Below are 23,078 nucleotides of genomic sequence, written 5' to 3' on the forward strand. Positions count from 1 at the left end.
TGAAATCTTAACCGGCTCTTAACATTTATAGCGGGTGTGTACGTTAAATGTACTTACGTTAAAATGTATCACATCGTCGTCGAGCGAACTGACACAGCAATTGAACAGCTTTCAAAGGCTCCGAAGAAAGCCATTCGACAATTAAAAAATCCTGGCGAATCGTTGCTAAACAACAAGGCATTCCGTGCACGCGTTCGGACGAAACGCGTTCGCATCGCGAAAGCGGAAGCTCTCGTGCAAAATGCGCTTCCGAGCAACCGTCTATCCCTCTTTTTCTCTCTCTCAAGTGATTAAGCGCGTGGAAGACCGATGCACATCGAAACAAGCGAAAAGCGAGCAACGAGACAACAAAAAAAAAAAGGAGAGAGAGAGAGAGAAAAGGGAGACCTAAAAAAAGGAGGATAGAGGGTGGAAAGGAAGAAAAACAGAAAGCGAAAAAAGAAAAGGATGGGGCGGAGAAAAAAAAGCAAAACCACGGTACGGTTGCACAAACCGCTCGCTAATAAAAGTTTCAATCGTATTTCGCTCGCGAAACGCGATAATTTCCATACAGAGCTCTCTCGTTACCCTCCAGTGACGAAGACCGGATACTTGTTACACGCAAACGACGATTAAAAGAAAAAAGAGAAAAAAAGAAAAAAAGAAGCGACGCGAAGGAAGAAGGATAAAGGTGGAGAAAAAGAAGAAACCAGTATATGGACCAGCTTGAAAGCTTTGTCGCAATAGAAGCCAGTCGTAACGGAACTTTTAATTATATTTATCTGTCGGAGATGACGTGACTCTACAGCGTGCTTTTGTCCTACAAAAACCGCGTTTTCCTCTCCTCCACACCACCGTGTCTCTCGAGTACTCGATTCTCAATTACACGAATACATACGTGCCATTTATTTTCTCTCAGACGTCGTATCAAAAAAAGATTGAGCGAGGGTGCACATCGGAGGCGAACCTGCATACATATATTCCTCTCGTGTCGATGAAATTGTTTCAGTTACTTGTTCGAGTGATGTTTGAATGGAGTTTTGTTATTAGATTTTGATGGGATATGTGGGGATGGGTTATTAAAGGAGCTGTGGAAACCGTAAGTCACAGGTTACAGTGGAAGATTCTTGAATACAACCCTTAGCTAGTGAATTGGCATCATTAAGAACTTTTAATAACATCTATGGGTTTAAGAAGATACAGTTTTAAATATATTTAATTATAATTCTTGATCTGATGCATACAATCCGTGCGTAACGTTAACAAATTTGCCAGCGAAAGAAATTCAATTTTGCAGGCACGAGAAGTTATAAAATTGCAAGGAAACTTGTAACCTACAACTCGTAACGAGAATGCATTAGCTGTGACTCGTAGATATTTGTGATAGAAATTTGAAAAACAACAGAAGTTTCGTTTTATCAAAATCGTTTCCGATATCAACGTTGAATTTTTCACTATCGATACTAGAAGATATTTCTGAGCTTCAAACGGTTAAAGTGCGCGTTCGAGAACCAAAAATCTCGACTTGCCGACAATTTAATACTCGTACCTGTTAACGATTAAAAGAATATTATCTATTTAAACGCGTCTGTATAAAATTCACCTTAAGACCATCTTCCGAAAAACTCTACCAGAGACAAAAAGTGGAAAACTTTTTCCGCTCGTTGGCCACCTCCGCTCCGTAACTCCTATTCGTTTGGTTATTTCCTTGAGTTTCGTGGTAGACGTAGCGCACGGCCCCGGACATTATTCAAATAGGAACAGACGCAATTTTTGCGCTGCTCGTGCCCAGACGATACTCATTTTTAATAACCGGTGCACTCGGACCCCTGTCACCCACTCTCCGCCGTTCTCACATGCAGCCGCGTGCACATCCGTTTGCTCGTTTCGCGTGCATACGAACGACCGTTTACACAGAAACGGAGTCGCTCGCCCCGATCCCATGAAACTTAAATTTCCTTCGAAACGGCCATGGAGTTACGTTCTCTGCTGCGAGTGACGCTCCTGAAATTCCTAAGGCAGATATATCTCTCTTATTCCTCGTTCTCTTTCACGTTCTCACACCACCCTTTCGCTCTTCGCACTGTCTGTCCTCGTTTATCTTCTACGTACACCCTTCCTCTACCTTTCGCCTGTTGGTTGCTCGGTTCACGGTGAAACTGCCGGAATTACTGGCATAAACCCGCGCGTATATATCGGATAACGTAAAACTCACGCCACGAAACAGATGTTCGTACGACGAAGGAAGAACGAGAGAGAGAGAGAGAGAGAGAGAGAGAGAGAGAGAAAAGCAAGACGAAGGTGAATGTTAAGGTGTTAACAATATGCAGATAGTTTTAAGTCGGGTTTGTGATATTTTTCACGTTTCACATCTTCTATACTCATTTTTATCAAAGTCTCGTTCTTTTCGAGAACGTCGAACTTTTGGAGGATTAACGGAGAAATCAGAGTTTCCTCCTGTACCTAGCATTTCACGTATAAATTCGCGAGGTCCTGAATCCTATGGGAGAAATCACTGCCGTTTACTTTGGATTCTCTTTAACTCGACTCACGTGTACGTCGTTTCAATATCGCGAATTTATTCGTGCGCGTTGCCAATGTTTTAGAAACTAAGTAATTCTGCATTGGCCGGTACTCAACTAACTGTCTACGCTTGTCCTGCCTTTCTTCTGATTTCATGGCCGAACCATATTCGAGGAACGTGACTTTAGTTCGTTATTGCGTGCTTGCGTTAATGGAAATTGCATAGCGGCTGCCAAATCCAAACATACCAACTTTGTGCTCCAGTCAACGCGTTAATCGTGATACAGTATCAAACCATCTTCGTAATAATTTGCATAATCTCGCGTTACGCTAACCGACTTTGTTCTAGTCACGTAACTTTTACTAACGATACACACCAACTTTCCTTGGTTCCTGCTGTTTTAAAAGCCACGAAGACCGAGTTACTCGTAACGTAACATCGATGCTTGTGCAACAAACGTAAAATAGAAAGGGATGGATAAACTCGAAGGACGAAAGAGGGCGAGAAGGTTGGCGTTATGAATTTGGTGTTTAAAACTTCGCTACGTCCACGCCACCCTCTGCCATCCTCCAACCCCTCCGCGTTGCACCCTATACACACGCGATCCGCGAGCAGTGCCGCGAAATGGCGGCTGTTCATTCTCGACCGCGGTATAGATAGCTCTCCTCTTTGCATGCGTATCAGTGTGCGTGTGTTTTCGCCGTACGTGCGCGCTGGTCAAACGGAGAAACACGAAGGATCGGACGGATGAGCGAGAAGGGGACAGAAAGAGAAAGGGGATGGAGGTGTGCGTTATTGAAATTTCGAAATCGATAGCCGATGACGCCTCCGGTACAATCGATGCAGCCTCCTGCCACGTGTAAGGGGTTTCTCCGGGTTGTTCCGAGGATTTTTTCGATTCGACTGAAGGGCTCCTGGCTATTGGCAAGGCTTTGGAGAGTTTGAGGGTGGGCGCGACTTTGCAAAGCATGCAGCAGTTCGCGGATGAAACAGGGTTGCGTACGGACGTCGAGACTGGCTTAGGTCGAGGAATCTGCGCGTACATCGTCGCTCATAAGCATTAGGACACTTACTGTTTATATCGGGCAAGCGTAGGAAATTTTTATTCATTTATAAATTTACGTTATAAGATACACATGTTGCGAATGGAATAATAATTTTAGAATAGGACGATTAGAAAATGGAGAGAGAAGTAGCAGTTGACCCACTTATGAATCTCAGTGTACTATTTTTTTTTTTTTTTTGTAATTTATGTGTTCCGTTTTACATATGCTTTTTCATCGATACCTTCGATTGGCAATTTCTGATGATTTACCTAGCTGTGGGGATTCATGAGGAATAAGAAAATTCTGCTATATAAATACATGTTATAATTATATATAAACATAGAAATTCTGCTGTATAAATACAAAGGTTTCAACTTTTCCGCTAAAAACAGAAGCTCGTACAGAAAAGAAACAAATCTTTCCACGCCTCTCACACGTGTTTCACCGTTTCCCGACTTCATCGCAATTTCCCGCAACTCGCTATTTACTACTTGCATGCACGGTATACTAACTCAAAAACCTCGAAACGCACGAACCGTCCCGCGCTACCTCTGACTGAATTCTGCCTGGCATATCCAACCCTATTTCACAACCTCTAAAGAACGCTAGGAAATATAAAAAGGAAAAGATAAGAACAAGAAGAAGAACCATGAAAAATGAAAAAGGGAACTAGAGGATAAAATAAAAGCAAAAGTTCGCCTTCTTACATCGATTAAACCCCTCCAATCTGATTGTCAAAAATTAATCGCGTTATTGAGCGGGTGTCAAGCGCATAAAGCTGCTATTTGAACTGCATCGCGTTACTTGTCGGCGATTAGCTGCACGAGAGCGCGCGAATTTTCGTAGACCTGGCAGTGCGCGCCTTGTTCGTTTGCTCGAAGGGAGGCTAAAAGGGAGAAAGGAAGGAATAAATCCACGAAGAACAGCAAACATCGTTGCCATCCAACTCTATTCTATCTATCTCAACTCTCTTCTATTCTATTTTTTCTTTCTCTTCTTTTTCTCACTTACCTCCTTCTTTTTCTATTTTACGCTTTCTTTTCCGTTGTCCCTTTTATTCTCCACCACGATCGAGAAACAGAGAAAAAGAGAGAGAGAAAGAGAGAGAGAAAGATTGACGCAGCTTCCCCCGATTTATCAACCCTCCGCGATTTGAAATCGATCGCACAGCAACAAGACCTCGTCTCTTCTCGCGTTCTCCTTTCGTTCGACAAAGAGGGATCGAGACGAGGTCACGAAGCTCTCGAAAAATAGTAGAAGAGCGTCATTACACACCTAGCGCGCAGGGTCGACGATTCTTTCGTTTGCTAGGTCTGGAAAATCGCGCGAAACGACGACGAAGGAGGAGTGAGCGAATCGGTAGTTCCAGCAGCGACGCGTTCCCATAGAAATAAACGCTGTACCGTTGTTAATGACCTGCTATTATTGTCTTGGTTTTCGCGCTGTGCACTCGTGCCTGCAGTCCAATCAGCGCCGGGTTTATTGGCTTTTAATTGATTACAAATGACGGTTTGATTGGTCCTCTCTCTGTCTCTCCCGTCCTCACTTGGAATTCGCGTTTGCCGCGTTCTCTCCTCCTCTGTCTCGAAATCCTTGTGTTCGATTCTCGCATCGCGTGAATTTCTCCAACGATCGTGTGCGCTCGCTTGCTTACTCGTTTCGTGTGTTCAACCCTCGTTTTCTTCGTTTCTCAGGGGCAGGGATTATCCTGGCTAATACTTTGTTGGTTGCACCGTGTATACCGGTGAAATTGGCGCGGTACATAGTGCGTGATCGGCAAACGTTCGGGTTCCTGGTTGTGGGTTTTCGTGCTACAGGAAAGGAGTGAAGAGATTGAGGACTTTGGGGTAGGTGATGGATGGCGTTGTGGAATTATCAGGTTGCTTTTAGACGAACGAGATTCGACTATCGTATAATCAAGTGTTTAAATGTTCTTGTGATTCTTTGTGATCTTATATACTTGTATTAAGAGAGTCTTTCGTTGGTCATATCGATCGACTGTATAAATTGAAAATGGAGAAAACTGACGTTACAAACGCAATTCTTTCTTTTTTTTTAATTTACCTGGGAATTTACATTTATTTATTCCATTTGCTCGTAACAAGTAAACTTATGCAAGTAATCGTTCGTTTCTTGAAAACCCAACACTAATTGCATTACGTAGATAATGAAATTGAGAAATTTACAAAACCTACAGTTGATGGATTTGACTTCTACGATGTCCAGGTATCTTGTCATTTCTATATGTATTCTCAAATTTGTTTCCCACTGTACCAAGCTAATCAACGATAGCTAAGTGTCGTAACAACGTTAATGGAGTTTCAGAATCTCCCATACAACGCACATAATATATTCGTGGAAAGTATGCATTTCCTGAGCTACTCTTCTCTATCGTTCTCCGTGTTTTCTTTGCCTATCCTCAAGCAAGCAATCGTTCGATTACCATACGTTATTTCGCGGGAGATAAAAGTAAACGCAAAGAGTTCAGTGGGCAGCTGATATCCGATATTAAAAAGCTACCTTTCACTCGCGGCAATAATTTGAGTAAAAATCACGGAAACTCTTTTACAGCGGGAAAATCGCGCGAGTTGCACACAGCCAGGAAGAGAGAAAGAGAGGGGTTAGGGGTGCTTTTATGGGATTGCGTGTCGTTAGGATTCTACGTGTTATATCCGTCCGGTTTTGCCATCCGCTAATTACGATTTAACCCTTTGGCCGTTGTTGAGCGGCTGTCTCTCTCACAAAGCTAAAATTTACAATTCCGTTAATGCGACGCATTAAGCCGGAATCAATTATTCGAGTGATTTTATATATTTGATCGTGCCGGTTCTTTTCGCAAAGGGAATATATATCGAATAGATATTCCACCGGCCAGCTTAAAAATACCCGCTACATGTACGATATCCCATTTGAGATGCGATTATCGGGTTGCTTTTCAATGTTTTTCGAATGTACCGAATCTTGAGCTTTTTTTTATGGAAATCTTCCCAATGGAATTTTATTTTAATTCTTCTTTCTGTTCTGGTCAAATGAAAATTTAACGAGACGCGAAAATTTCAGAGAATACTTTTTTAACAGTGTTTTTTTTTTTGTCGAGATCTCTTTTGTGGGGTTTTATTTAAATTTTATGATTCTCGGTGGAATGGAAGAGATATTTTACAGAGTTTTTGTCGTTGTTGAGCTTCTTCCTTCGGCAGAATTTCTTTTTATAATTTTTACTAAGATTAGTTGATACTTTAACGAGTATCTTTTCACAGTTGACGGCGAGATGAAAGGTACGCGAAGTTAAATTACCGATGACATCTCTCCGAGGTACACCTTGTGTATTGCTAAACGACTATTGACAATCCTTTTGTCTTATTATTGGGAAATTATAGCGTAGGCATCGTTACCTAAGCTATAAATCTTCTATCAAAAATCAATAATAGAACTTTTAGTATAGTTTTGGTATTCCACAATTTTAACAATTAATAAATCGTATCGTCATCTTGATGTGTGACTATAATCACTATACAACATTTATTGCGTATTATAATCTACCAGTAAAAATTTCAATGTTTTACCATTTATTGTATTCTATTCGCGATACACTAACCTAAGAAAATATTCTATAGTCTGTACATTCTGCATTCGAATTTAGAGTAAATTCACCAAACCAGAATTCATTGTACGATAGGATGTCACGACAGGAATTCGTGATAATTTTTGCAGAAAGGTTCTCAGAAGGCACTTTGGTGAGATACTCCGATACTCCAAAGATTAAGGGCGCGTCATTGTCTTAACAGCAACCATCCATTGGAACAGAGCTGACGCAGAGCAATTTCATTCGTCACGATCCAGCTACTCGTATCAATTAAATTTTTAAAGCGAACTCCTCCTACGATTATCTCTTTGCTACATAATTCACCGGCTATTTACCGGCTCGTATCCTCGAATTACGAAGCTTGTGGCCAGACATCATTTTCTGCCTCGTTTTGCACGTGTTATGTCTCGAGGCAATTTCGGAAGTTTTCTCGACGCCTGCTTGCTAACCGCATGTTCCATCTACTGAAATCGTAGCATCTCAACGTTTGATGACTGAAACATTCCGCTGATTGGTTAATACGAGTCTTCTTTTACACCGCTTCTCTGTTATTTAAGAAGCGTGATTCCATTCTAACATCCGTGAATAGTGTTTCTGGAAGAATCTGAAATCTCCGGTTAACGCGAATTCGTTAGTCTCCAGCTGCTGTTGCTATTAATAGACGTGGTTTTATATTGGATGATCGATAGTGGATTTAAACAGGAAGACTTTGAAGATTGTATTCTCTGTTTTCCTTTGCTTGCAATTTCTTGTTCTTTCATCGACGAGATGAAATTATCTTTCCAAGGTTTGGAAGCTTCAGAACGAGAAGCATTTAATCTTTATTTGAAATTGTGATAATTTATTGGACTAGGCTTCCAAGCAACAGGTAATATTAATCAGCGAATTATTGTGGAATAATATATACAATATTGAACAAGGGTATATAAGGAGATTATTCGTATCTTTCATCTTTAATATCAGTCAGAAGAGTGCAATGAAAAAATACTGATATATATTATGAAACACTAAGTATGTGCCTAAGATTAATACAGGTTGTCATTAAGAAACAATTTTCAACATACAAATCTTCTTATCAATGTTAAAAAAATACCTAAAGTATTTACATATCTCTCGATATGAAGATTCTCTTCATTATAAATCTCTTCATTAAGAATCGTCTCTTAAATCACTCTGAAGGACTACTCCAACGGAAAGGAAGATTACGCACTTGGAATAAACCAAGGCAAAACTATGAATCATAAAAGGCAAAAACTATTTCCCGTTATATCCAGCCAATGGTCCAAACTTTCATCGAAATAATTATCCATCCTTGTTGGAATTACATATTTGCACTTTCTAAATACCAACGTCAACCGTTGTCTCCGTGTTCGCTGATCTTCTACGGAGAGACACTCGCGTGTAATTCGCAGGCATTTCTTTAGAATTCATAACCGTGACATATTAGGCTGATCGTGGTTGACCTTCTCTATGGAAAGTTTAGCAATTCCACCTTTCTCACGATTCACCGTCGCAGAAGCAACTTACTATGCGATTATTATACATGAAACTCTGATTAGGCAAGAGGGTTATGTGTCTGCTCCAGGCTGGCATCAGTCAAATGCGTACTAATTATACTAACGAACTTAACAGATAACAAATTACGCTCAAAGTGCAATTATTATACATGCCGGTGATCACGCAATCGTCTCCTTCGCTGATTGTTTTATTTTTATAAATGTACAGTAACAAATCGCTAGAAATCTTTGGATTGTGCCATTTTGAATGACAGTGACGATATATTGGATTATTTCGTAAGTAATAGGATTTTTTAAAGAGTTAAGTTTAAAACAATACAGGCTCTTATCATTAAAGTTTGTCGGAATTAAAGTAGATAGGTAACTTCGTAGAAAAAGATATAAAATTATCGTAAATTCATCGACCAGCTGGTTTCATTTTCATCTAATATGCGAAAATAAATAAACATATTATTCTTGGAATGGCGATATCGCGTTTGAAAATTTCAATCAAATGATAGTGGATTTATCGAGGATTCTCTGGTAAAGATCTTTTGCTTGTTGTGTTTCCAATAGTGGTATTTTTAATTGGATTTCTATGTTTATGGTAGTTTATTATACGTATAAGTGTCTAGGAATCCAGTTAATTATCTTCCTTAGATTTTCGTTTTCAAGATCATTCGATATTTTATGTGTTTGATACAATCTTCAATTAAAATTTATAGTCGTGGCTGTCAGGTTAGTTCCAATAATATCTTCGACTAAAATTTGCATTTTCTATAATAATAATTGATTCTGTAAACGATTTTACTGTTACGTACGCCATTAACTGATAATATTGATGTAGAATTAAATTTCACGATGTCGGAAGTGTAATATTTTATGAGTCAGTTATTAATTGATAACGCAGTATCAATAGAACGGTAATCATCAGTATAAATTTATGGAAGGTTTCGTGTATGTGGAACCATTTGTTTGTTGTTTTTGCAGCAATAGTGTTTTCGATTGGGATTCTATTTTATAAATGACTGATAATCAAATCGTCTTTGTCGTGTGGATTATTGAGTGACGATGACAATATAATGTTGCATTTAGTGGAAGTACGTTATGAATAAATTATTGATTGATGATGCAATATAAGCTTAATGGAAATTGTCACCATGTATTTCCTACATTCAATATTACTTATTTCCCTGGAATCGAATCATTTTCGATGGATTTGACAAAATGGTTTCATTCCTGTAATATCGGAAAACATTCACAAACAAATTTGATGTAATCGTACATTTAAAAAATCATATTCTTTTTACAAAGGAATTGAAGGATATCTGGATATTTCTTCCGTTTCTTTTCTTTTGTCTTGTAAAAAGAATTTTTTAATTGTATTTCAGAATTTTATTTCGTACAGCTTATATTTTTCACAACGACAACGAGAACGTAAATCCACGAACCTTAAATTCACTTTAAAGAAACTACAAAATTCAGAGGAAAGTTCTCCTATCGTGACGAAGATTGTTTCTTCTAATTGTACCTCCGTATAACTTTATCATCAGAAAGTAGATTTCGCTGGATCCCGGTTAAAACAAATGCTTGGCCATATATTACATGGTAAATGAAACGGTTGCAACACAGAGCTTAAATCAAGGTTATTTATCGTGAAATAAATAGCTCAACTAATAATTACCTGCATAAAGTGAAATACTGTTAATTGTTACCTTGAGTAGAATGTTTCAAGAGAAATCGATTTTACTTAATGAGGCACATCAAATACTTCCGACAAATTCCTTTGTGAATTTTCTCGTTCTTTGAAGATTTCAAAGAAGAACTTCATTTCAATTACGAGTCTTTTTTTTTATTACAGTATATTTGCTTCATTATCTTTTTTCTTTTTTTTCTATTCTTCTCTTCTTACAGTTTAATTTAATTAATTTATTACGCAAAGGAGATTGTTCGCATTTGTAAAGGCTAAATAAATTAATCTCTCGCAATTAAATTTTCAATTCCAACATTGTTAATGATATTCATAGGCAACGCAGTACGATTTGAGTTGGATTTAGAATAATTTATGTAGTTTCAACGTTATTGCCTCGCAAGTACTTTAACGCAATTAGTATCTGTTAATATCCAGTTTCACGTAAAATATAGAACAAGTAACAAATTTGTGTAAATATTTTTAAATTAATCTAATATATTTTGATTTAAACTGTACTAATTATCCATGTTTCAAAAATATCGACGAAAGGTCAATTTTGAACTACGCTTTCTAGGAAAATTTTTTTTACTTAATGATAAAAAATAATACATTAAGTGTTCAACGGCATTGTTATTAAATAGCATAATCACTAGAATTATTCTATCCAAGAGAGTGGCTGGAAAACTACTTTTCCTCGCGATGTAAGATAAAGCACGTAGAATTTCTAAGAGCGTGCGATTGACGGCTGAAAGCTTCTCAAAGTGAAAATCCAGGAAATAATAAGAAGTACAAATTAGACAATTTTTTATATAAATTTTTATAAATCCCACTATGTTTGTCAAAGGTAGGGACTATTATAAAAATTTTCCTGATTGCCCAATAAAACAGTTGAAATTTTCACTTCAGTCACACTTTGCTATGTTCATTAACAACACTCACTGCTTTAATAACATGTTATTACGAAACATCTCATTACATTCAGCATTCCGTCCACCAGACACACGATAAACTAATTTTCACATTAACCACCAGGAAAGATAATCCAATCGCGTGTAGTCTCATCAGAAATGCTGATACCTTTAATAACACACTGTCGTTAAATTCTGTTCGTTGCGGAAAATTCAATTTACAATATTCTTCTGTTTTAGTTCTATATCTGTCTTACCTGTTTTCGCCTGAAATTATACGATCGAGATTAATTATACTTGGTAATAAACTCAGCAGTACTGTGTAAATACACCTACAAGTACAATAGGCTTAGAAAATTTCTGAAATTATCGTTGCTATGTGAGTTTTCGTAAGATCAAAAAGTATTTTTAGAAAATCGTAAATAATTTGAAAAGTAATCGATTCATCGAAATGTTACGTCAGAAGTTATTACGTTCTTTCTTCTTAATTTCTCCACCGAAATCAATTTTTTCGCTTACCATCGACGATTTCTTTGAGTTTAATCCCGTGGCAATTTTAAACGTTACGGTGTACTGGTTGCACGTAATGTACAGCCTTCTGTTCAACGTCAGTCAACGTCTGCCAACATCGACCAATAGTTCTCTTAAAAACTTCAATATACCACCATACCACACTCGCTAAAAATAACAATTACACAACAAATTAGAACTCAAACATCGTTGCACAATTGGTGCAACCAGCCGCAGCCACACGAACCTCTGTAACACCTGATCTCAGAAGCAGCGTGTGTTCCTGTGCACTCCATAAAATGCGTCACGGTTATCGAAACTTTAGGCACACACGGATAGCATAATTATAAAAACACACACGACAGATGAAAAGTCAAACAGCCAACTGGGTCTAACTACGCGAAGCTTCACGTGCAGCACGCCTGATCTCAAAGCCAACGAGTATTTCTATGCGCTCGGCAACATGCGCCACGGTTATCGAAACTCCGGATACACGCGGATAGCGTAATTATAAAAACAACAACACGGAACAGATCAAAAGTCAAACAGCCAACTAGGTCTAACTACGCAAACATACTTTACACACAACGCCTGATCTCAAAATCAACGAGTATTTCTATGCGCTGCACAAAATGCGCCAGAGTCGTCCGAACGATGATCACGCGTGGATAGCGTAATTATCCGAACGAACGAAACACAGCGAAAAGGGGTTGGCTAGTTGGTGGTTACAACGAACACAAACGAGAGAGACAATGCGAGAGAGCGCAGGGCCGGTGAACGATGTGTTCGCAGCCACTTGTGGCGCATGGAACAGGCACGTGAGCGGGTGCAGGAGTCGCGTGTTGCATTCTATAGCGAGAAATGGGGTGAAGTGCGCGATTACACGAGTCGTGGCTATATAGAGGCCCGAAAGCGTGCTGCCAGCTCGCCAAGCAACAGTGTGCTCTCTCTCGTTCTCTTCCTGCCCTGTCTATACACCGGAACAGCCGTTTCCATCCGCACGCGCGGCCACTTGCCTCGAAACTTTTCTCTTATTTCCAGACGTGGACGTATTTATCTTTGTTCCTGCTGATTAAGAACATGAAAGAACTTCAAGGGCGGGTATTTGTCCGGTGCTTTTCAGAGGTCCTGCATAATTTGTGCAACGGTGGTTAGTTGTTTTTGCGGGTAAATGGCTGGTGATGAAGGCCAGGTGTGAATCTCAACAATAATCGAAGAATTTGGAATTTTTGGCATTGGTAGAATTATTCGTTGTTTTAGTAAATGGTTTGTGAATTTATATTTAATGATTTTAAACTTTCGTTTGTTTGTAAGTATAAGTTACTATGATTTCTCGGCACGTTGTATTTTAAATATGTAAACAGTAGCTAATTATCTGAGAATAATTTTCTCGATGATGTTGAAAAAATCTGGGAGAAACAATAATAATAGTAAGGTCGAATCTACTTGAAGATGCCTTGTTTCGAACGATCTAAATTGACAGTTCGTATTTCTATTCAACATTACTAGTCATTACAAGTCTCAATCTACTCCTGTGTTATTATATCTGGTTAATATAACATACTAACAATATTTAAATAACATATAATAATACATAAAAAATGCTTATATTCAAAACATGCAATAGAAATAAATTTATGAGAAATATATATATAAAATTTACAACCAGACGTTTAAGTCTCTATTTAATATACGCGTAGACTACTATCGTATCTAAAATTTTGAAATCTTCGAAAATTGATAAAGGAAAAGCGCTGAAAACTGTGGACCTAACAAATTATTGAACCATACACATGATTTCATACATGCGAACACATGTGCAGATACAATCCACGGGGATGATTATAGCGATGATAATGTTAATTTAATAAAGTTATGAGAGGAGAGCAGCACATTCATTTGGCTCCAATTTTGCGCATAGGTGGTGCACGTCATACTGTATTAAATGCATAGGACACGTTGCTAAAAGTTTCATGAGAAATGCGTGTTTAAAGGTTTCCATTCCGCATATGCTGTACTCGTAACTTCCATTAACTTTCCCATTTTTACCGAATAAAACAAATTCATTGCGAAACCAGCGATAGACGCGTTTCACCTTTGATTTTCATCTGGGTCCCATAAGTCGACAATTTCAAACGAGAATTTTTACCAGTTTTTTTAGGTTTGTCTAACATCCTATAAAATTCTTAGCAATGAGAAACAAAAATTAAAAAATATGAATTTGCGTGAACATTCGCATGCTAATAATATTCATCTTGAATTTCCAAGCGTTGGCAGAAAATTCGATGGTAGAGGAACGAACGAGAATTATCCGCTATATAGTGCAATTAATCATATCGCTATATCAGTAAACTTACTCACTGACGCGTTACATCGTCGCGAACCAGCACGATGATCCGCTCACTACGCGAAATTGTGAAATTTGCGGCGGATTATAACGTAGGATTGCGGGGGATCGGTGAATTTACGATTAACGGGAATACGAAATGACAGTCGTTAGCCCTTTGATTAATATTGAATCTACAGGATATTGTAAATAATTGCACATAGTCGATTAACAACGCGCTCAAACGTACAAACGCGAGCGCCCCAAAAACCGGCCGCGCCGGGACTCGATTATGAATGCTGCAGGCTACGCCGTGAAACGTGGCTCGTCATTGCTCGAGTTAACTGCAATAGAAGTAGTTGACCCGAGGCTCTTGTCGCAAATCGGCGTGTTCGAGCTTCAGGAAATAATAGTCGTTCCTATTCGAGGTTAATCGTGTTAATTTCAATCCTTTCAAATTGTATATTCACGGACCTCTTGTAAAGTAATGTTCTTTTAAGTTAGTTTCTTTAGTTTCTAAGGAAGCAAGAATTAAGAATTCGTTTTCTTCTTATTTCTTATTGACGTTTTCTAAATTTCATCTATTATATCACCGTATTACGAAAATTATTTTGTCTAGCGATAGTCATCATCAATTGTCTCTGAGAGGAGATGGAAGTTTTATTTATTTCACTTTAGAAGCTGCAGCGTTTAACAATCTTCAATTGCATTTCAAAGATCTTAATGAATTCTAACTTTGAATATAAACAAAGAAAATTTCATTGTATAATAAATTGTTTAGTATAGTATGCACCTTCGATATTTTAACTTTAATAAAGGAATTTCATTAGAAGATTTTGAAAATAAAATAAACTTGAGTATTATATTTACCACACTGTCATACTGTCATACTGAATCAATGGAAATGTCACTCAAAAGCAATCCTAATATTCTGCCAAAAGAAATCATCCTCCCTCTAAATCTTAATTATACAAAATCTGCGCAAACTTCAACAATTAGAAATCCAAATGGAATTTAATCGGGCGCATCCAAGCGATTCCACGTGTCAGACGGAAACGACTTTAAAAATCCTCGGAAAAGCCACGTTTTTGCTCGCTGTTGCGTCACACGCAAACGTAATTACCCCCTAAAACTGCAGCAACTAAACAGAGATCCAAATTGAATCTAATCGGGCGGACCGAAGCAACTCTGTTCGTCTCTTCAGCCGGTCTCCGAGATATTTGCCGTGACCAGATCGTGTCGGCGTTATCCTCGCCAAACAAACGTGCCACGTGGAAAGTGGAAAGACGGGAGAGAGCAAACCCGGCGAAACTTGAGAAACAGAGACGAAAGAGAGCGAAACGTGTGTTTGGCGGTGAAGAGGATCGAGTCGCGACGTGAACGAGATAGAAACGAGGATAAAACGTAGCCACACGCTCCAGGCTGAACGTTGTGTGGTTGCAACGAAAAGGGGCTATATCCGCGCGTAGGATTGGGGAGATGGAAACTCGCGCGGGGGTGGCCAGGGGTCGATTTGACATGGGGCTCCATATAATCAACCAGCTAGCGTATTTATGGTCGAGAGCCACCCACTATACTTGGTGTGTACCCATTCCTCATTTCTGCGTCCTGCTCGACACACAGGGCTATTAAATTTGGAAACTCTATATTCCTGGTTGCATGCATATACACTGTACACATGTACTGCGTGTATGCATGCACCGGCTCGAACCTACTGCGTTTTATAAGCGCATCAAAGTTAATGGCGGAGGCGCTCCCTGCAATTCCGTCTAAAGCGCATCCCCTGTTCTCCGTTACCAACATCCCTCTACCTGTGTCGAAACACCGTGACCAGGGGAGGGTGGTTTTTAATACGTGTGCCCCTCTTCGCGTGTATCACCGATGTGAAGATAAATTCGGCAGTTGGATGCGAAAGCTGGCGTAAACGTGCTGCGTTATAGGGTTGCTTGTAACTTGCAACGTATTAGGACGTTTATGGGAGTTGTATAGCGTATGGCGAGTGGCTGTCTGTAGTAGTGGGCCTTCATGCACGAGTGTTTTATGTAGACAAGTGGAGGCTAGAGAACACAAACGTAGATCGATGTATGCGTGCTTTTTATCTGGCTTAGGTTTGTACTTATGCTGCGCGAATCCACAGAATAAAAACGATAGATCTGTTAATATCAATTACGTATTTTATGGTGTAGTTCGTACGTACGGTGTATCGTTTGTGTATTTTTAAATCAACAGCGTAATCTATAGTAACTGACGATCGATTGATAACTAAACTGTTGATGTTTATACTATGTACATTTATGGATTTGAAAGTAGAAAATGCAATAATGGAATGGATAAATACGTATGAACAAATGTAATTGTAGATTTATTGGTAATTGCGATTTTTAATTTTTATACGACACACAGAATCTACAATTTTTGTAAAGCAGTATAATGAATGGAAAAGAGAGAGAGAGAGAGAATTATTATGCACTATAAGTAGATAATATAACATTTTTAATTTCCGTGTTTAAATTCTTCGTTCGAAATCGTAAACATATTTTTGCTGTACGATAGAAGCGCGACGTGTTGTAAACACAAAACTCGGTGGCAATAATAATTTCACATGATGCGCAGTCCTTGAGTCGAAAGTTTTTGCGGAATTTCGTATCAACAGGTCACGTTCCAGTAGAACAGAGGGTTGGAATCTGGAAAATCGGCTCACATACGCTTCGACCATCGATCCGGTCGGGTGTGTCGCTTACGTGATAAACGTGGTTCGCGCGTGTAGTATCGGAAATATCCGGTTCGTAATTTGTAAATACGTAATTAGTGGCGTGTTCAAACAACGACGATCCAACGTACATAGATGTTTCTGATTCATGCTGCGTATAACGTGAGTAACGACTGTTTTATTTTATTCTTTTCTCTTCTTCTGTTACAACGATTACAGTTTAATTTCTTGTTTGCCTAAATAACTTTTCTCCTTCTTCTTTTTCTACCATAATTTTACCCATTATTATTTTGCATTAGTGTTTAATAAACTCGGAAAATTTACTATTTTTAACAAACGATTTAGAAATACGTATATATCAAAGCAAGACGTTAATAGTTTGTATAATTACTATAACAATATTTATAACGTGTAGACTGATTCACAAGTCCATGGTAATAGTTGAGAGTTAAACAAAAATTAAACAAACTTCGCTCTTCCATAGAGCGAACTCATTCAAACAAAATTCAATCTACATAAATTACAAATTTTCTTTCTTACTGTTCGTTAAAGTGAAATCGTAGAAAACTGAAATTCATTCTTTATCTACCGACTTTTAAATTCTCCGTCTAACAAGAAATATACCGTTATACTACACTGGTCGTTGGAAACGGGTGATTCTGCAGAAAGATTCTGCATCGGATATGGCATAATGGAACGATCGTGAACGTTTCGAATACGGAAAGAAATTAAGTATGAGCCATTAAGAAACTGTGGCGGTGTAGTAGCGAACAGAAGCCGTTGCAGATGGTAAGATCGTATTTTTGTTTACAATCCTCGGTGAATCTGTAGCCAGGGAACGAGCCAGAATATGGCCTCGGTCCCGCCCCAAGAGTTTCCCCGGTAACGATACAGCTTCCATGCTACATCTCCGCCGCGACCGACGTATAAACGTGTCGCAATAAAAGATCGGTGTAATTTAGTTCGTTCTAGTTCTGACAGTTTTTACTGCTCTTCGCGCTCGTCAAGGGGAAGGGATGTTTGCGTTTCAAATTTCCCACTCTTGCAGCTTTTTTCTTTTATACGTATATCGACCGCTGAGTACAATTTTTAATTAACTTTTATAGATTTGAAAGTTGACATCGTACGAAATTCACTGCAAAATCAAATCACTTTTTTGTTCTTTTTAATGTTGCACAAAATGCAGCAAAGATATGAGAGAGTGGGAGAGGGATGAGGCAGGGAATTTGGAGGAGTTTTATAGTTTTTTTTTTTTTATAGCTCGATCGAAATTTTATAGTTCTTTTGTGACGTATATCAAAACTTGACTATGATACAACCATAAATTAAGTTATCCACACTTCCTTACCTTTTTGAACATTTTTATCTATAAAATGTCATTTATAGTATTTTTAAGAAATATATAGAATATATTCACAATTATTAATTTATTATTAACAGATTCATTTCCTCACTGTCGATATTAAGGATATTTTAGGTTCCTTCTTTTTGTTCTTTCTATATTTGTTCCTACAATTTTTATCGAATCGTATTTTACAAGAAATTCAATTCAGTTTAGTATCTTTGTTCTTTATCGTTAAATTCACACTGATTAGTGTGAAAAATACAAACGTATAGGGATGTTGCAACAAGTTCTCCCTGGCGCAGGCGAACGATTTGCCATCTGGAACGACGTGCCGAAGCCGTATAGTAGCAATCGTACGCACGTGCAGGATATTGGATAGTGTAACACGAGCCATCTCGTAAAGTTAACCGCAATAATCGTGCCACATTGCGCCCAGCCTAACGTCTATCTGCCACGCACATATTGCGGAACGAAACGTTCCCTATAGGTCGTTTTATCGCGAAACTACACTGATCTCATTCGCCTAATAATTTTTCACAATTTATTTAATTTACTGCGGTCACTCTATCGTGCTATTCGTTTGATTCTTATAGTAATCGGAGCGTAGTTAATTAAGTTATGATTAACCAACGATTGAGTCTTTAACCGAACGATACGAATTATTTATTCAAAGATTTTATATTAGAATTAAGTTAAGACGCTTAAGTTAGTTATTAAGGTTCGCAAGTGATAATAAGGAATGATTAGGAAATAGATCATTACGATTGACAGTATTCTAATTTGAGAAATACATTTTCCGCAATTAAGCTTCTAATACTGTTTGCGCGTTTTTCAAATTTGTTCGCAACTATTCTCCTACCTTGTGGTCCTTAATCTTCATTTTTTATTATTGCGTCGAAAAAACTGCGAGATACTCTCCACTTGGAAACAAAAATTTTTCGAAGCTACTCGTTCGTCATAGTATCAAAAGAGAAAGAAGAGAAATAAAATAATTTCGCCTGTATATTATTTATCGTTATTGGACGAATATCAGAATGACAAAAGATTTACGAGCGCCATTGCATCATCGACGCGACAGAAATACAAAACACCATTTTCTAGACTCGTCGATGTTCTCTGGAGGTAACGAGGCGACGTTAACTCGCAAAGGAAATCCCTTTATCCCGTTAAAAACGGGTTTCGCTCGTGTCGCGATCATCGCTTTTTAATCAACCCTTTGCGCCACTTGAGAGAAATATAAACGCGGGTAAAATATGCAAAATGCAGAAGGGTGACGGGGTTGCTGTTTTCCGACAATATCGCGGTCCCTAATTATGCAGCCCATTTACAGTCAACACAGAGTTTAATGTTCTTGCGACCAATACACGTTGGTTTGTGTCGTCAAAATGTTTCGATACAAATTTCACTGGCCATCCTGTTCTACATGGTGAAACGATTAATTCGAATGACGATGATTAAGCAATAATCGAGTGGAATAGCTATAATATGTGCACTATTGTAGCCTGACTTACGACGGTATTCATGCATGAATTTGTTATGTGTGTAACGCGAAATATTTCGAAATTTCATTACTACTACATTGAAATTTGTTTATCGCAATTATATTGCAAAAGTTGGAAACATACCACCAAATATGTCGAGAAATCATAAGCTATTTAGTATAAATATATATTTCATAGATATTACAAAAATACTTAGTCAATTATTCATTCAATTAATAAGCTTCAGTACTCAGTGGGGCCATGTTTAAAGTCTACAAGTTTGTCGTACTATAGCGTACATAACATAGCTACTCATGTTGTGTACTATTTTTTTTTACTAAATATATGTATTTGCATATTTTTTTATGCGAAACACTCGTCTCATTAAATTGAATTTATGCTCGTGACTAAAATTTTCTTTGATAGATGTACCCACGTTTAATGCTATGGATCAAGTCACAATTACATGATAGGAATACGCGTAAACGTGTATTGAAAGCGAAGATGTGCAAGTCCAAAATTCAAACAAGACTTTAAGATCGCCATTTATGTAAAAGAAGACACATATTTAGAAAGGGAAAAGGAAAGGAGAAACTGAGATTCTTAGTAAAATTGTAGAGAAATATTCAAATGAAACTTGAATTCCTGAGAGTGTTAGATTCGACGCGGCAAAAGCGATTAAAAGATTCCAATTGGTGGACAACGTGGAGATTGAAATCCTCTTGGCTTCCGTGGAATCTGAATCTCTGGGACGCAGATGTTTACCGGCTTACAAAACGACCTTTTTTCGTTCTATTTGTTTCGATTAAAAAGCGAAACTTTTATAAAATGACAATATGACGTAAAAATAATGACTTGTCAGCTACAACCATCATTTCACAGGGCGAAATGAAAGTAACTGAATAAAGTAAAACTAATGGGACAAATTCTCTTTCTTATTTTTCCTAAATATTACAAATTACTTTCGTATCAACGTTCGTCGTTTAATGCTCGCAAATATATTTAAAAAACACACAGTACTTTACGTAATTTTTTATTCAATTTACCAGAAAATTTTTATTGCATCGTTTCCCTCGAAATTCCTTAAGTTTGCATAGAAAAAAGGAAACTTACCAAATTCATGCATTTACTACGTGCATCTGTATAATTTCCTGCATTTCACAGCTCGAAAACTATGTCCTACTTTTTAACAACCACCAGCAACAAAATAACCGAGCAAAGTCTCCGACGGGCCACAATTAGATTTCTAACCTCGTCCTAGAACGCGACAGTGGAAAAACAGGAATTACAAAGTCGAAGATTTTAAACGTTTCGCGGACGGACGACCAAAACTGACAGCGGCGAAATTTTCGGATATCAAACGGAATGGCGGTTTCAAAGCTTGCGGTCTGCTTACAAACGTCGCATTCTATTAGTAGATTTGGCCACTAAGTAAACTCGTCGGTTTGCCCATCCTATTCGCCGGTTAATCATCGTTTCGAGTTTGTTTTGTACGCTCAAAGTATTCCGCACGTCCCAGTCGACGAACTACCACCAGCCTTGTCGAAGAAGCTTACAGGGCCGAAGGGATTATACCTTTGTTATCATCCGAATACACTTTGCTGCTCTTCCGGGCGATTTAGCAGTTGTTTCTTAGTTTTTTGCTCTTTCCGTAGTTGTGTCTGCTATAGTTTACGTCGAAGGATAAAAGGGGCGATGACACAACGAAAGATTCTTTTTGAGGAAGAGATTTGTATAAATCTGTAATCGTTCAAAGTGAAGAATTAATTAACAGTAGCTGTAACAATGGTGTAATAGATTAGGAAGAAACGATAGAGTTTTCGTTGATGTAACTCTCAATTTCGATATTTGTTTGAATCTGTTTTTTTCGAGGGATGAGACGAGTGAATGGTGTAACGAGGAATAATTTCTTATAGGAAATAAATCTACATGAGAGACTACGTAATCATGGAATAAAAATTTCGTAATAATAGTGTCACGGAAATGTTAAAAAAAGCACCAGCTACTTAATTAACGTAAAATATATCGTAATTTTTCGTTTGAATTTTTTAATGTTCGAGTGTTTCTTGTCGAGCCACTCAATATCAATCTTCAACGACCAACTAACTTCGAATCTGCGCACAGTATCGGAGAATACTTACAATCACTGACAGTCAATCCCTCTGCCTTTTACTCCAAATAAAATTCTGTCCCTGTAACCGCTACGAAACAGATCGTTACATCACGATCGGCCCTGATCCTTTCTCACGGAGTGATGTATAGCTACGTAATAAATATTCCTGGCAAGCGTTGCAGAATCGGAATACAAGATCAGCACAGAACTCTCGAAACATCATTGCGTAACGAATCTATTACGAGAGGTTTACGTTATTAATTGCGAATGACCATAAACGACGTCAAAGAATAACTTTGTACATACTCGCTACAAAATTTGAACACTTATTACAAAATGCTTCGATGTAGACGCGTATGCGTGTAAATATTATATTCTGTATTTTGAAATATCATTAACACTGTCGTAATTACATTGGTAAAATCTTAATTTTTCTATCTTAGCATACCTGAAATATTTACTTTTTGATATTTTAGAAACCTTGAAATTTTTAATTATCCATCACCTGACTTTCGGAACCTGTAAATTTTGGAATTTTTAAGTTTAAAAGATCTTACATTTCAGTTTGAAATATGGAAATTTTCCAAACTTTTGAAGCTTCGAAAATTGGACATTTCTCCGTGAACGTTCGTTTCTCAACAGTACCGAATTTTCATTCAACGAACGTTTCATTGTTTTTACGACGAGACAATTTCAACGTTGGAGACAGAATTTAAAGCGCAGATAGCGGCATTACACTCTGTCTGGCGAAGAAAGGCCGGTTAATAAGGTGAAAGAGAAAATAACATGATCATTGGCTTCTTCGTCAGCGATGGTAGTTTTGCGCGGGGCGTGTTCGTCGGCGACGTTACCATTCGATGTGCGTAGCCTGTCGTGCTACTTCGATCGAGTTTTCAGCTAAAAATGTTACAGGATTTTCGTGCGATACGACGATCTTCTTCCTGTCTCATGACTTTAATTTCCATTTTCCTCAAGAAGAAAAATAGAAAAATAACAATTCATATGTTATTTGATCGAAGAGTAACATGCCTAAAAAATGATTCATTTTGAAACCATTTTAGAGTGTAATTATTTTTACACGATGAGCAGCGTGTCACGATTCAAAAACTGTTTTCACTCTTTCTTTTTCTCCATTAATTTCGCGTCATTAAATATTCTTATTCGAAGAAAATTTTTAGATCTAACAAGGAGTTGATAAATTGCTGTTTCGTATGCATCTCGAACCTTAAATTTACTCGTCCAACCGAGCGAACGAATTTAATCAACAAAGTTACAATTAACTTGTCCGTAACTTGAATTTCGTACCGTATAGCAACACGAAGCATGACGCTGTATCTTAATGAAAGTACAAAGCATTAGTCTAC

The 23,078-nt window shown here is 37.9% G+C and overlaps 1 protein-coding gene across 6 annotated transcripts in view; it reads left to right on the forward strand.

Annotated features, from left to right (window-relative positions):
• The window catches only part of LOC126919997 (tudor domain-containing protein 1), a 311,431-nt gene that overhangs the window by 97,953 nt on the left and 190,400 nt on the right, over positions 1-23,078 (forward strand). Inside the window, exon 1 of one of the 6 annotated variants that reach the window (XM_050729785.1) lies at positions 16,896-16,937. The exons of the other annotated variants lie outside the window; for them this stretch is intronic. Within the exon in view, the coding sequence (XP_050585742.1) occupies positions 16,911-16,937 (27 nt within the window). The 5' untranslated portion in view covers positions 16,896-16,910. Of the gene's footprint in view, positions 1-16,895; positions 16,938-23,078 lie in introns of those variants that run through there. 6 annotated transcript variants of the gene reach the window in all.

The sequence above is a fragment of the Bombus affinis genome, chromosome 9 (genome assembly GCF_024516045.1).
Source record: "Bombus affinis isolate iyBomAffi1 chromosome 9, iyBomAffi1.2, whole genome shotgun sequence".
In the NCBI taxonomy this organism is placed as follows: domain Eukaryota; kingdom Metazoa; phylum Arthropoda; class Insecta; order Hymenoptera; family Apidae; genus Bombus; species Bombus affinis.